This window comes from Saccostrea cucullata, unplaced genomic scaffold (assembly GCF_032062105.1).
Source record: "Saccostrea cucullata isolate Sc308-1 unplaced genomic scaffold, CSIRO_AGI_Scuc_v1 ctg1366, whole genome shotgun sequence".
NCBI classification, from domain to species: Eukaryota; Metazoa; Mollusca; class Bivalvia; order Ostreida; family Ostreidae; genus Saccostrea; species Saccostrea cuccullata.
This window is the reverse complement of record NW_026921579.1, coordinates 107,665-121,187: the sequence shown is the minus strand read 5'-3', so window position 1 is coordinate 121,187 and position 13,523 is coordinate 107,665. Positions and strand designations below refer to the sequence as shown.

General features: G+C 34.3%; 1 protein-coding gene across 1 annotated transcript in view; it reads left to right on the top strand.

Annotated features, from left to right (window-relative positions):
• Positions 1 to 13,523, top strand: part of LOC134260390 (NHL repeat-containing protein 2-like) — a 75,663-nt gene that overhangs the window by 48,537 nt on the left and 13,603 nt on the right. Inside the window, exons 4-5 of the mRNA XM_062742954.1 lie at positions 5,118 to 5,297; positions 9,768 to 9,972. Coding sequence (XP_062598938.1) covers positions 5,118 to 5,297; positions 9,768 to 9,972 — 385 coding nt within the window. The remainder of the gene's footprint in view (positions 1 to 5,117; positions 5,298 to 9,767; positions 9,973 to 13,523) is intronic.

Below are 13,523 nucleotides of genomic sequence, written 5' to 3'. Positions count from 1 at the left end.
TGTAGATTTAAGTTTGTTCAAATCATGACCCCGGGGGGTAGGGTGGGGCCACAATGGCCGACCAAAGTTCTACATAGAAATATATAGGAAAATTCTTTAAAAATATTCTTTTCAAGAATAACAAAGCCTTGATTGCTCATATTTATATGGAATCATCCTCAGGTAGTGTAGATTTAAGTTTGTTCAAATCATGACCCCGGGGGGTTGGGTGGGACCACAATGGCTGACCAAAGTTCTACATAGAAATATATAGGAAAATTCGTTAAAAATCTTCTCAAGAATAACAAAGCCTTGATTGCTCATATTTATATGGAATCATCCTCAGGTAGTGTAGATTTAAGTTTGTTTAAATCATGACCCCTGGGGGTTTGGTGGGTCCACAACCCTTACAGAAATTTCTGATAAGTGACTTATAAGTGATTTATTCTTTTACTTATAAGTTGTTTATTCTGGACTTACACTTCACTGATACATTTAACTTATAAGTGACTAATAAGTTACTGATTAGGATTTTATATGCAAATGAGCTGCTTCACCTATAAGTGACTTATAAGCCAGTATTAGCCACTTATGCTTTATGCAGGTATAGTTACTTATAAGTGACTTATAAGTTAAGCATTAACCCTTCATACTTTATTAAGTATGAGTCATCTATAAGTCACTTATAAGTGAAGTACAACACTATACCTGTAAGATCTTAATTTAGAACAGAACTTCCAACCATGCAGGGATTGCATGATATGTTCAGAGCTATGTTTTACATGTACATATGTACATATGTATCTGCACTTTAGATGAAATAATAAAGTAAAAATTTTATGAAAAAAATCCCTTTCATATGACATTTCTTTGATGATGCAAACTTAACATATTAATTCAGTTTACAAACAAGAATTTTGAACAAAAAGGCAACAAGATTTAATGACCTTGAGGCTTCTTCAAATTTATGAAATCTGAAAGCAACTGAGTCAATTGATTCAAAATTTCAGGCAAAGGAAGTTAAAATAGAGAGATGATGTAAATAGCACCTACTTGCTCTACCTGATGTGAAGGCATACTCAAAATAAATCTAAAATGTCCAACATCCTTTCACAGACACAAACTTGGTTTCAAATTCTTGTTGCTGATCTCTGTAGAGACAAACTTTCTGATTGGCTACCTTGAATACCCATAGTACTTCTTGAGAGAAGTCTAGAATAGGGTAAAAATTCTAAGTCCACACTTATACTTGCTCATACCATACTGATCTTCACTTATAAGTGAGGTATAAGTGAAATATTCACTGATATGTAGCTCATCTTTAATTATAAGTGAAGTATTAACGAAATCCGTTCCTCACTTATACTTACTTTGACTAATAGTACACTTATAAGTAAATTTCAAAATTTATAAGTGACTTATAAATTGCTAATAAGTGGATTATAAAACACTTATAAGTTTCTATTAGTTTTTTCTGTAAGGGAATGGCTGGCCAAAGTTCTACATAGAAATATATAGGAAAATTCGTTAAAAATCTTCTCAAGAATAACAATGCTATTATTGCTCATATTTATATGGAAGCATCCTCAGGTAGTGTAGATTTAAATTTGTTCAAATCATGACACCCGGGGGTAGGGCGGGCCACAATGGCCGACCAAAGTTCTACATAGAAATATATAGGAAAATTCTTTAAAAATCTTCTTCTCAAGAATAACAAAGCCATGATTGCTCATATTTATATGGAATCATCCTCAGGTAGTGTAGATTTAAGTTTGTTCAAATCATGACCCCCGGGGGTTGAGTTTGGCCACAATGGCTGACCAAAGTTCTACATAGAAATATATGGGAAAATTCGTTAAAAATCTTCTCAAGAATAACAAAGCCATTATTGCTCATACATGTATTTATATGGAAGCATCCTCAGGTAGTGTAGATTCAAGTTTGTTCAAATCATGACCCTTGGGGGTAGGGTGGGCCACAATGGCCGACCAAAGTTTAACATAGAAATACATAGGAAAATTCTTTAAGCATCTTCTTCTCAAGAATAACTAAGCCTTGATTGCTCATATTTATATGGAATCATCCTCAGGTAGTGTAGATTTAAGTTTGTTCAAATCATGACCCCCGGGGGTTGAGTTGGGCCACAATGGCTGTCCAAAGTTCTACATAGAAATATATGGGAAAATTTGTTAAAAATCTTCTCAAGAATAACAAAGCCATTATTGCTCATACATATATTTATATGGAAGCATCCTCAGGTAGTGTAGATTCAAGTTTGTTCAAATTATGACCCCCGGGGGTAGGGTGGGCCACAATGGCCGACCAAAGTTTAACATAGAAATATATAGGAAAATTCTTTAAAAATCTTCTTCTCAAGAATAACCAAGCAATGATTGCTCATATTTATATGGAAGCATTCTCAGGTAGTGTAGATTGAAGTTTGTTCAAATCATGACTTCCGGGGGTTGGGTGAGGCCACAATGGCCAACCAAAGTTTTACATAGAAATATATTCTTTATTAGGAAAATTCTTTAAAATTCTTCTACTCAAGAATAACAAAGCCTTGATTGCTCATATTTATATGAAAGCATCCTCAGGTAGTGTAGATTCAAGTTTGATCAAATCATGAACCCCGGGGGTAGGGCGGGGCCACAATGGCCGACCAAAGTTTTACATAGAAATACATTGTGTATAGGAAAATTCTTTAAGAATCTTCTTCTCAAGAATAACAAAGCCATGATTGCTCATATTTATATGGAAGCATCCTCCAGTAGTGTAGATTTAAGTTTGTTCAAATCGTGACCCCCAGGGGTTGGGCGGGGCCACAATGGCCAACCAAAGTTTTACATAGAAATATATAAGAAAATTCTTCAAAAATCTTCTTCTCAAGAATAACAAAGCAATGATTGGTCATATTTATATGGAAGCATCCTCAGGTAGTATAGATTCAAGTTTGTTCAAATCATGACCCCCGGGGGTTAAGGGCGGGGCCACAATGGCCGACCAAAGTTTTACATAAAAATATATAGGAAAATTCTTTAAAAATCTTCTTCTCAAGAATAACAAAGCCATGATTGCTCATATTTATATGGAAGCATCCTCCGGTACTGTAGATTTAAATTTGTTCAAATCATGACCCCCCGGGGGTAGGGCGGGGCCACAATTGCCAACCAAAGATTTACATAGAAATATATAGGAAAATTCTTCAAAAATCTTCTTCTCAAGAATAACAAAGCCATGATTGGTCATATTTATATGGAAGCATCTTCAGGTAGTGTAGATTCAAATTGTTCAAATCATGACCCCCGGGGGTCCGTCCGTCCGTCTTTCTGTATGTCTGTAACGCTTTCGTTTCCACATGATATCTCGAGAACCCTTTGAGCTTTTGCAAAATTTAGCATAGCAACTCCCTATGGACTAAAGAAGACCCCTATTGATTTTGAGGTCAAAAGGTCAAAGGTCAAGGTCATAAATAAGCAAATTCTGTCTGTTAAAACACTTTCGTTTCCACACGATATCTCTAGAACCATTTGAGCTATTGCAATGAAATTTTACATAACAACTCCCTGTGGCCTAATGAAGACCCCTATTGATTAGGTGAAAAGGTCAAAGTTCAAGGTCGTAAATTTATACAAACACTATCATTTCCGGGCGATATTTCAAGAAAATTTTGAGCTTATGCAATGTAATTTTATACCAAAACTCCCTAGGAAAAGTATTAGTATTTATAGTATTACATGTCGCTATTTTTAGCGCAGGGGCATGAGGAGAGTTATTGCGTCAGGTTCTCGGCGGACTTTATGTTCTTAATCTATAGAACTGTTTAATAATGGCTAAATAAATCAAACACCATGGATTGTGTAAAATTTTGAGAATACCGAACATGAATATATACATGTATGTGACTTTTGTCCTGCATATACTTGATACCGGCAAGAGCGATTCCGTGGTCCAGTGGTCATGTCACTCGCTTCACATGCGAAAGGTCCCGGGATCGAATCCCAGTCGAACTTGTCTTTTTTTTTCTTTTTTTTTTTTAAATACTTTTCTTCTTTTTTTTATTAAATGATAGTATTCAGCATGTGAAATGAAAAATTTATGAGGTTATAAAATCATCATTACAGTGTGATAAATATTCCATATAAAAAGAATCTTCTATACACATAATAAAGAATAAGCTTTATATGCATATTGACATACATGTATTTTATTTGCTTCAGTATACATGTATACATATAATAATTCTACAAATTCAGTCAGGGGGATCCGACTTTTTCCCTAAGCGGGGGACACGAATTCTCTGAATTAGCTTGTTGGTTTAAACTTTTCAATAATTAACTAATTTCTGCTTTTTTTCTGGCCACAGTGCTCAGGTGAGTGATGTGGCCCATGGGTCTCTTGTTATATCAAGAGTCAGTCATTGCTTAGTGCAAGGTCATTTGAAAAGTTCAAGGTCACTTGGAAAGTTCAAGGTCACATATATTCCTTTACAGTCTTTTTCTTAGCTAAACATTGTAAGTTGCTTCTCTTACAAGGTTTTTTGACTTGTATAACTTTAGAATGTGGCTTTTGACTTAGACTCAAGGTTACATCTTCTTGTATGTAGCTCCAACGGAAGACCTATTCATTGCTTTGCAACGAGCTCGGCTCTAGTTGTTTGTATGATTTGATTTTTTTCCAACAATCATTTAATTTGCAGTGTGTCATGTCTCACAAAGATGACAGATGGTTGCAATTTATTTTTTCAATGTATTAAACAAAAATGCAATTACAACCTATAACTACATGTATTGATATTTTATTATGTTGCACCTTAGTTTCATTTATTAAAAAAATATAATGAGCAATTATTTTTTCACTCTAAATGTGTATAAAAGAATTTGGGAACACCTCTTAGATCCATAAAATGTTATAAAATGTAATTTGGCACCTTCTCTGAAAATCCAGTGGTTTTTTTTGTCCCTTTTGGACAGTTCTAGTTATAAATACAAACCAGTAGAGCTACAGTCACGACAGAGATTTCTGGTTTAAGGGTTCTGTACAGTGTTTGGGTAGAAAAACTATCACATACATAGGGACAAGATTCTAAAATTAAATTTTAATAGGCCTGAAGTTGAACTGTTTTCTCTTTTATGTAGTTAAAGCTTGTTGACATCAGTAAGAAACTGTGTACTACCATATGGAGTGAGGATAAGGATGTAAAGCTGAATGAACCAGGTGGTGTGTGTGTGGACATGACTAAGGGAGTGGCCTACATTGCTGACACAAACAACCACATCATCAGGATACTAAACATAAAGGAATGGGTTTTCAAACAGGTAGACTAATTCTTTTGTAAGTTGATCAATTATTGAAATATGATGTCACCATTCTTAATTATACGAGGGGCATTTCAAAAGTTCTGACAACTGTTTCATAAAAAATTAACCGTTTTCCGGAAATTATTGAGTTTGATATCATTGGAAAGTTCAGAAAAATATACACATATAGTGATGTCACTTTAATTTTCATGATGTATTAAATCCGAAAATGACGTCAGACTTTCGCATGTTTGGGATACTGGCCATAAAAATGATGTAACAAAAAACACAATTTGAGCAAATTAAAATTTTAAAGAGTTTTTTCTCATTACTTAGGAGCAAGTTAACGGACGCAAATGCAAGTTGGTGGAATGTTTACATGACTACAATCTATCATATGGTGTTCTATTTCGGAGATCTCGTTCTGAAATGTTGCGTAAAAAAGATCTAACTGTGAGAAAAAGACAAATTTGACAATGAAAGAAAAATAGGCGATCATGTTACAAAATTTGATGGCATCAATTCGTCAGGTGTTTAAACCAGATTTGTGGGATCGATGAAGGCTCAAGAGAAGTTAAGTTTAGTGTGCCCCATATTTTCTCATAAAATCCAAAATGGCGGGACGCAGTTGTAACCCCACCGTACCTACACATGTTCGAAAATTTTAATTCATGGAAATTAAACAAGATTTTACATGTCTGTGTAACTTGTAACCCTTTTTTGGAGTCAAAAGTCAAAAGCAGTAGTGAGTTTGGGGGCGCCGAACTTGAATTAATATGAAAAATTACGCACAGAAACAAGTCAGGGGGAAGACTTTTGTACATTTTATTTGTAAACGGTAAAAGTCCTGTTACTCAAAATATTAGGGATGTCAACAAATAGTCGACTATTCGACTATCAGACAAATGGACCGACGATCGAATAATAAAACGACATTTGAATATTAAATAAATGCAAGTAAAGGAGATGATAATGAAATTCTCATCTCAAAATTGAAAAAGGGTCCTTCTTCTCATAGCGTACATCCTCAGATGAATAAGAGCTCAGAGTCGCAGACTCGCAGTATATAAATATTTTTCCAAATTGTACTTATGAAAAAAAAACAGTAATTACATACCGCGATAATTATTTCTCAATCACTGACTTTTTTGTTTTTGTTGTCAATTATGCAGCATTATACTGGACTTTGAAAATTAATTAATTGAATTGTACCAATTATATTTATAACCTCTAGGAATTTCAAATCCTAGGAACACACAATATTTGCATAGCCATGCAGTTTTTTAAACTTCGATTATTATCAAAACAATAATCTTACATTAAAGGCATTTTGATAGTTTGGGCAATCATTAATTGAACAAACAGTATCTAACAAAATGTGTCAATAGTGTGTGTTTACAATTCCCATTTTCCAGTATATTTTACTTAATAAGCTTTCAAAAATACCGTGCTATAAAAAAAATGCTTCGAATAGTTGACTATCATTCCAATAATGCAATCGAATGTTCGACTAAGGAAAATTTATATCTTTACATCCCTACAAAATATATATGTTGAAAACTGCATTAACATATTTCGATCAGTATTTTACAGAACATGTTTTATTTCATACAATAGAGAGCTACATAAAAGACTGAAAATCCAGCCGTATCATGTAAATAACAAGATGTGTTTGTGAAACACTATGTGCCCGGCGGCAACAAAGTTTAAAAAAACATATTTTAGCTTATAGGTCACAGCCAAGGTCACAAGGTCACAAGGTCATTGACGATGGTGTCATTTAAAAGAGCTTAATCAGTGGTGTATGCATACCAAATATGAAGTCTCTATCTTTTATGATTTAAAAGTTACTGCGAAGGTTAAAGTTTGCAGAAAAAAAATTATTTTTAGCATATAGGTCAAGGTCACAAGGTCATTGACGTTGATGTCATTTGAACTACTCTTCTTCTTTGCAAATTATAATTTTCTTTGAAATATCTTTTCAAATAAGCCTTTGGCAGCACTTTTAAAATATTGTCTAATGTGGATAAAAACGCGACTTTTCAGTATGCTAAACATTCTATATTCTGACGTCATTTTCGGATTTATTATGTCATAAATATAACAAAGTTATGTCACAAGATGTGTATATTTTTCTGATCTTTCCAATGATATCAAACTCAATAATCTCCGTGAAACGGTTAATTTTTTATTAAACAGTTCTCAGAACTTTTGAAATGCCCCTCATAAAAATAATTTATGAGAAATTCTTTCTAAAGACTGCTTCTATATTCTAGTCTGATTTCATCAAATCATGCCTTGTACGTGATTGGCCCATTTCTAAGTTTAAATCTAAGTTTATGCAATGTACACAGGTAAGGCTTTGCTGAGTACAGCTTAGAATTATGGTAAATTCTGAACCTGGTGTAGTTGTAATGTAAACCTGTCTTGATAACTTATACCTTGAGTTTTCTTGAGCCTGTTTGGATATTGTGGAAAGACTATAATAAGACAAAAACAAGCTCGGAAAAACAGGTTACAGTACATACTGTTTTAGTGCTAGTATGAACATGGATATTGCTAATTCATGGACATAGCAAAGTAATCTTGGATCCCCAGCTATATAAATTTAATGAATTCCTTATACAGATATAAAGAATTATGGATAGAGCGTGGATATGTCATATGTCTCTGTGACTCCTTTTTAACCAAGTTTTACTGTATATCCAATGATATTTCTGGAACCGATGATGGTTGTGTGTAGAGATTCAGGTATATGGATTTTTTAAAATTAAATTTGCCCTTTGTTATCCCCACATGCAACTAGTTGTGAAGGGGATATAGCATTGCTACTGTGTATATGTTTGTGTGTTAATATGTGTCTGTTACAGAGAACATTTGGATAATCAATTCTCAGCCTCCACATAGTTATGTGGCATCGATCATAATATGCAAAATATTGCATTTTTACTGCCTTTAAACCTAGAAATTTTATGTACAAGTTGATAATACATGTACTCACTATCAGTTAATTAAACTGGTAAATTCAGGTTGCTTCAATAGAATTGCTAGTTCTACTTCAAGACCATTCTAAATACACTATGATTTTTTTTTTTACCCATGACCTTGACCTACTTTCAAAAAAAAATTAAATTGTTTTAGATTGATCGTTTTGAAGAAGAAAAGATAGGATATTCATACATGCATGTGTATTACCTGTGATAAGACCTTTCCAAATGTATCATGACTTTTGACTCTGTGACCTTGACCTTGAAGTTTAACCTACTAGTTTAATGTTGTACTTTCTTATAACTTTTGATTGAGAAGAGATATGACTTTTACAATTGATATGTACATTAACCATAACGAGATGTTTCCCAGCATGCTATGATTTTTTACCCCTTGACCTTGATGTTTTACCTAATTTTCAAAAAAGATGATTAGGCTACTGTATAAAATGAAGGAGGAGTTCAGGGAACCACGGGATTTTTTTCATAAAAAACTTCATTTTTCAACCCTCATTTGACCCCGCGGCACAAAATGAAAATTCGGAAACCTTTCTGCACATCTACATGACAACACCAACTATCTCCCAAAAGATGATTAGGCTACTATGCAAAATGTAGGAGGAGTTCAGGAAACTCGGGGATTTTTTCATGAAAAAAACATTTTTCTACCCCCATTTGACCCCCCAAGGCAAAATGAAAATTCCGAAACCTTACTACACATCTACATGACACCACCAACCATCTCCCAAAAGATGATTAGGCTACTTGTAAAATGTAGGAGGAGTTTGAGGAAGAAAACTGTGATAGACAAATGGACGGACATGAGTAACAATTATATACCCAAACTTTCTTTAGAAAGTGCGTATATAACAAATGTGAATATATGATGTCTTGATTGTTTGATTGATTGTAATTTAACGTCCCTATCGAGAATTTTTCACTCATATGGAGACGCCACCACTTGCTGGTGGAGATCTAAAATCAGGGCCATTGAGCAGTGAGGGATTTTTTTGTGCCAGCACCTACTGCGACACGGGACCTCGGTTTATATGGTCTCATCCGAAGGACCGGTCTCCATGTCCCACAGTGGGATTCAAACCCGGGACATAAGGATCAACTCCTTACTTCGCGACTCTAGAGCAGATGCTCAAACCACTGCGCCACGCAGATTATGTCTTGCAAAGAAGATTGCAAGTCATAAATGTGATGTAGGCAACAGAGGTTACATGATATATAATTATATTTTTCTATCAAATCGGAAAGCATTTAACAACCAAATAAAATTATTTTCAAATCATAATCTTGAAATTTTAGAACCAAAGTCAGAATAATTGCTTTCTTTTATAAATAATTGCAGAGTTCTTGTCAGGAAAATCCCCCTAACCCACTCTGTTTTGAGCAAGCAAGTTGGATGTACCATTCAATTTTCAAAGTAGAGTTTCAAATGCTTTGTCTTATTTGTGGTTCGAAGCAAGCAAACATTATTTTATTTTAATTTCAGTTGCCAGTAATTTTCTCAAATGACATAGAGGCTAGCCAGGTGATCAATTTGTCAGACATTTTGAAGCCAGGAAGGCAGCTAGAGAAGAATGAAGTAAGATATATTGCTCCTGGTTCGCAGGCTAACGTGATCCTTCTTCTGGATTTGCCATATGGATGTCATGTGAATGATGAAGCTCCAAGCAGTTGGAGTGTTGTAATACAAGGTAATTTTGGTAGATAGTTAATAATCAGGGGGTCTTAATAAATATTCTCAAACTGACTTTCGTATAAAACAATTCAACAAGTTTATTTTTAGCTCACCTGAGCCAAAGGCTCATGCGAGCTTTTCTGATCAAAATTTGTCTGTTGTTGTTGTTGGCGTCGTTGTAAACTTTTCACATTTTCATCTTCTTCTCCAGAACTACTGGGTTAATTTCAACCAAACTTGGCACAGAGTATTCCTGGGTAAAGGGGATTCAAGTTTGTTCAAATGAAGGGTCATGCCCTCTTCCAAGGGGAGATAATTATGAATTGGTGAAAAATTAATGGCATTTTTAAAAAATCTTCTTCTCAAGAACCACTGGGCCAGGAAAGATGAAACTCATGTGGAATCATCCTCAGGTAGTGTACATTCAAATTTGTTCAAATCATGACCCCCAGGGGTAGGGTGTGGCCACAATGGCCGATCAAAGTTTTACATAGGAATATATAGGAAAAATCTTTAAAAATCTTCTTCTCAAGAACCATTGGGACAGCAAAGATGAAACTTATGTTGAATCATCCTCAGGTAGTGTACATTCAAGTTTGTTCAAATCATGACCCCCGGGGTTAGGGTGGGGCAACAATGGCTGATCAAAGTTTTACATAGGAATATATAGGAATTAATCTTTAAAAATCTTCTTCTCAAGATCCATAGGGACAGGAAAGATGGAACTCATGTTGTATCATCCTCAGGTACCGTATTTGGGGGAATAAAATACGCACTTTTTTCCTAAAATAAATTTCTGTGAGAAAGGGATGTGTATTTTACATCACAATGGGATTTTGATAAGTTTTTCTTTCAGTTGAAACACGGCTATCATACGTACATACCGTAGTATTACCTAGAGACATATGCAACTTCTTTTGTTTATCGCCATATTTTAAACTTCGGAAAGTTACTGTTGGAAGGTATGCTTGTTAAAAATGTCACTTTCATAATCTTTTGATACTAAAAAGGCAAGTTAAAAGTAATTTGAGCTGCATGTTGATTGTCTCCGAGTAGGCCGCCATTACCGATGTTATTTTTGGACGTTCACTCATGGCTATTGCCAGATGCTTCCGTAATGATAGTGCACATGCACCTTATCTGCCAGACAAAGTAATAAGTCGTTTTTTAATGAAATACAATAAAGTAAAAATTTATTTTAGGTTTTAAATAACTCATTGAAAATCTGCTGCAACATAAACACCTGTCCATACGTTCCAATGAAAGGAAGCCAATGTTGTGACATACGTGCGCTGGTCAAATGATAATTACCTATCAACACCCCTCCGGGCAATTAATTGTCTACCGACTCCAAAGCGAAGTTTTTACAGTTAGAGCACTGATTATTTACTGTCATGTTAATTGATCCCACTGCAAAATTTTAACGTTTCAAACCATAAATGCAGAAGAATTTTCCTTTTCATGGAAGGAATTTATTATTTAAAAAAATAAACAATACTTCATTATCCTACCCTTTAGTGTGGTTTCCTTCTGCAATGTTATCCCTTTTCGGCACTACATTTCGACAAATCCAAGAGGAGTAGGGTAAATGGGCAAATATTTTTAAACAATACTCACCTAAAAGAAGAAAATTTAAAATTTTCAACTACATGGTTTCAAGGAAAGCTCGTTTTATACAATTTGTAAAAACCTATGGTAGAATTGTATGGTAGAAACATCCTACCATTTATTTATAAATCACCCTTCAAAACATCAACTTTGGAAACTTGAGATACTAATTTTAAAAGACATTTACGCTTGAAATTATATATGTAATATAACGAAGGGTTATGTCATTGTACTGAAGTCCGAAAATGGTAATTTTTGTTACAACAATGTGACCTTAATTTATGCAAAAAACCACGTGAGCTTAAAAAGTGTTGAGCTGTACAAACAAGATGTTAAAAAAAATCTTTTTCTCAAGAAGTTATAAGCAGTATTGATACGGAGGCATTCTCAAGTAGTATTAGAATTTACTCCCTCCCCCCCACCCCTACCCCTCATTAAACTTTTCAAATTCTGACCTGATTTGTGCTTTTTCCTAACCTATGTGCTCAAAGAGCGATGTGGCCCCTGGGCCTCTTGTTTTTTAATGTATCTCCAAACTTAAAGCAAGCAGAATTAAAAATACACAAGTAAATATGCTTGAAATCATCAAATTATCAGCTATTTATGTGTAGATTCAAATATCATCTTACATCTTGCATGAAACAAACATATACCGTATAACTGGTTTTTAATGCGGGTGCAAATTTTTGCGATTTGATCCTGAAATAGGTATATTTTTTTTTTGCGATTTTAATTTTTGCGATTTCACTTTGACAATAAAGTCTATTTTTATTGAATTTTATTACTAGACATTTACACATATTACATTGAATTTTACTCTCTATCTCTCGAAGTTTTGATTGCGCTTGTATACACGCCAATCAAGCGTAAAATAGATGCAGTCTGGACTTACCTGCAAACAGTGAAGGCCTTGGGCTGTTAATTGGATGTTTACATAGATGACACTACGCCTGTGGGTCGTCAGTGTGTTGTTATAATTAATGGGTTATTTTTCACAGTGTAAATTAGAAACAAAGTCACAATTATTTTGAATTGAAACCGAGACGATAATTCTTTGAAATTAATTTATAGAAGTTCGTTTCAGTGAGTTCCCATAGGCTATGAACTTTCATTTATGATTATAAAGAGTTTATATATAATCCCAGTAGGGGAAATATTACACAAGAAATTCTTTTCTTAAGGACAGAATACCGATTAAGAAAAATCTGGTAAACACTGGTGAAGGACCCGATCAAGCCGCAGAATAGTCAAACCGACAATTGCTATTTGGGTTTCAAATAAATAAATCATGAAATACAATGTAGGAACAAATAATTATTGAACCTTTAGGAATTCGTTTTATTTATTCGAAAATAATCATTGTTGTTGATATCAAGTAAATTACCTGTAAAATACGATTGAAAACGTGCAAATGGCATTATTTACATATACTTCCGATATCTGTAAAAGTAGAACTTCGATGATCGCAATTGAAAATTCCGGATTTTATTTACGTATTTTTTTGCGATTGAATTTTTTGCGATTAAGACTTGATCGCAGAATTTCGCAAAAAATAGCACCCCGTAGAAAAATCCAGTTATACGGTATCACATGTCAGACAGACATAACAGAAATAGGGTGCTGGAAACAGACATAACAGAAATAGGGTGCTGAAAACTGACATAACAGAAATAGGGTGCTGGAAACAGACAGACATAACAGAAATAGTGTGCTGGAAACAGACAAACATAACAGAAAAAGGATGCTGGAAACAGACAGACATAACAGAAATAGGGTGCTGGAAATAGACAGACATAACAGAAATAGGGTGCTGGAAACAGACAAACAGAAATTATCAAATAGTGTGCTTGGAACAGACAGACATAACTAAAATAGGGGGCTGGAAACAGACAGACTTCACAGAAATAGGGTGCTGGAAAAAGACAGGCATAACAGAAATAGGGTGCAGGAATCAGACAG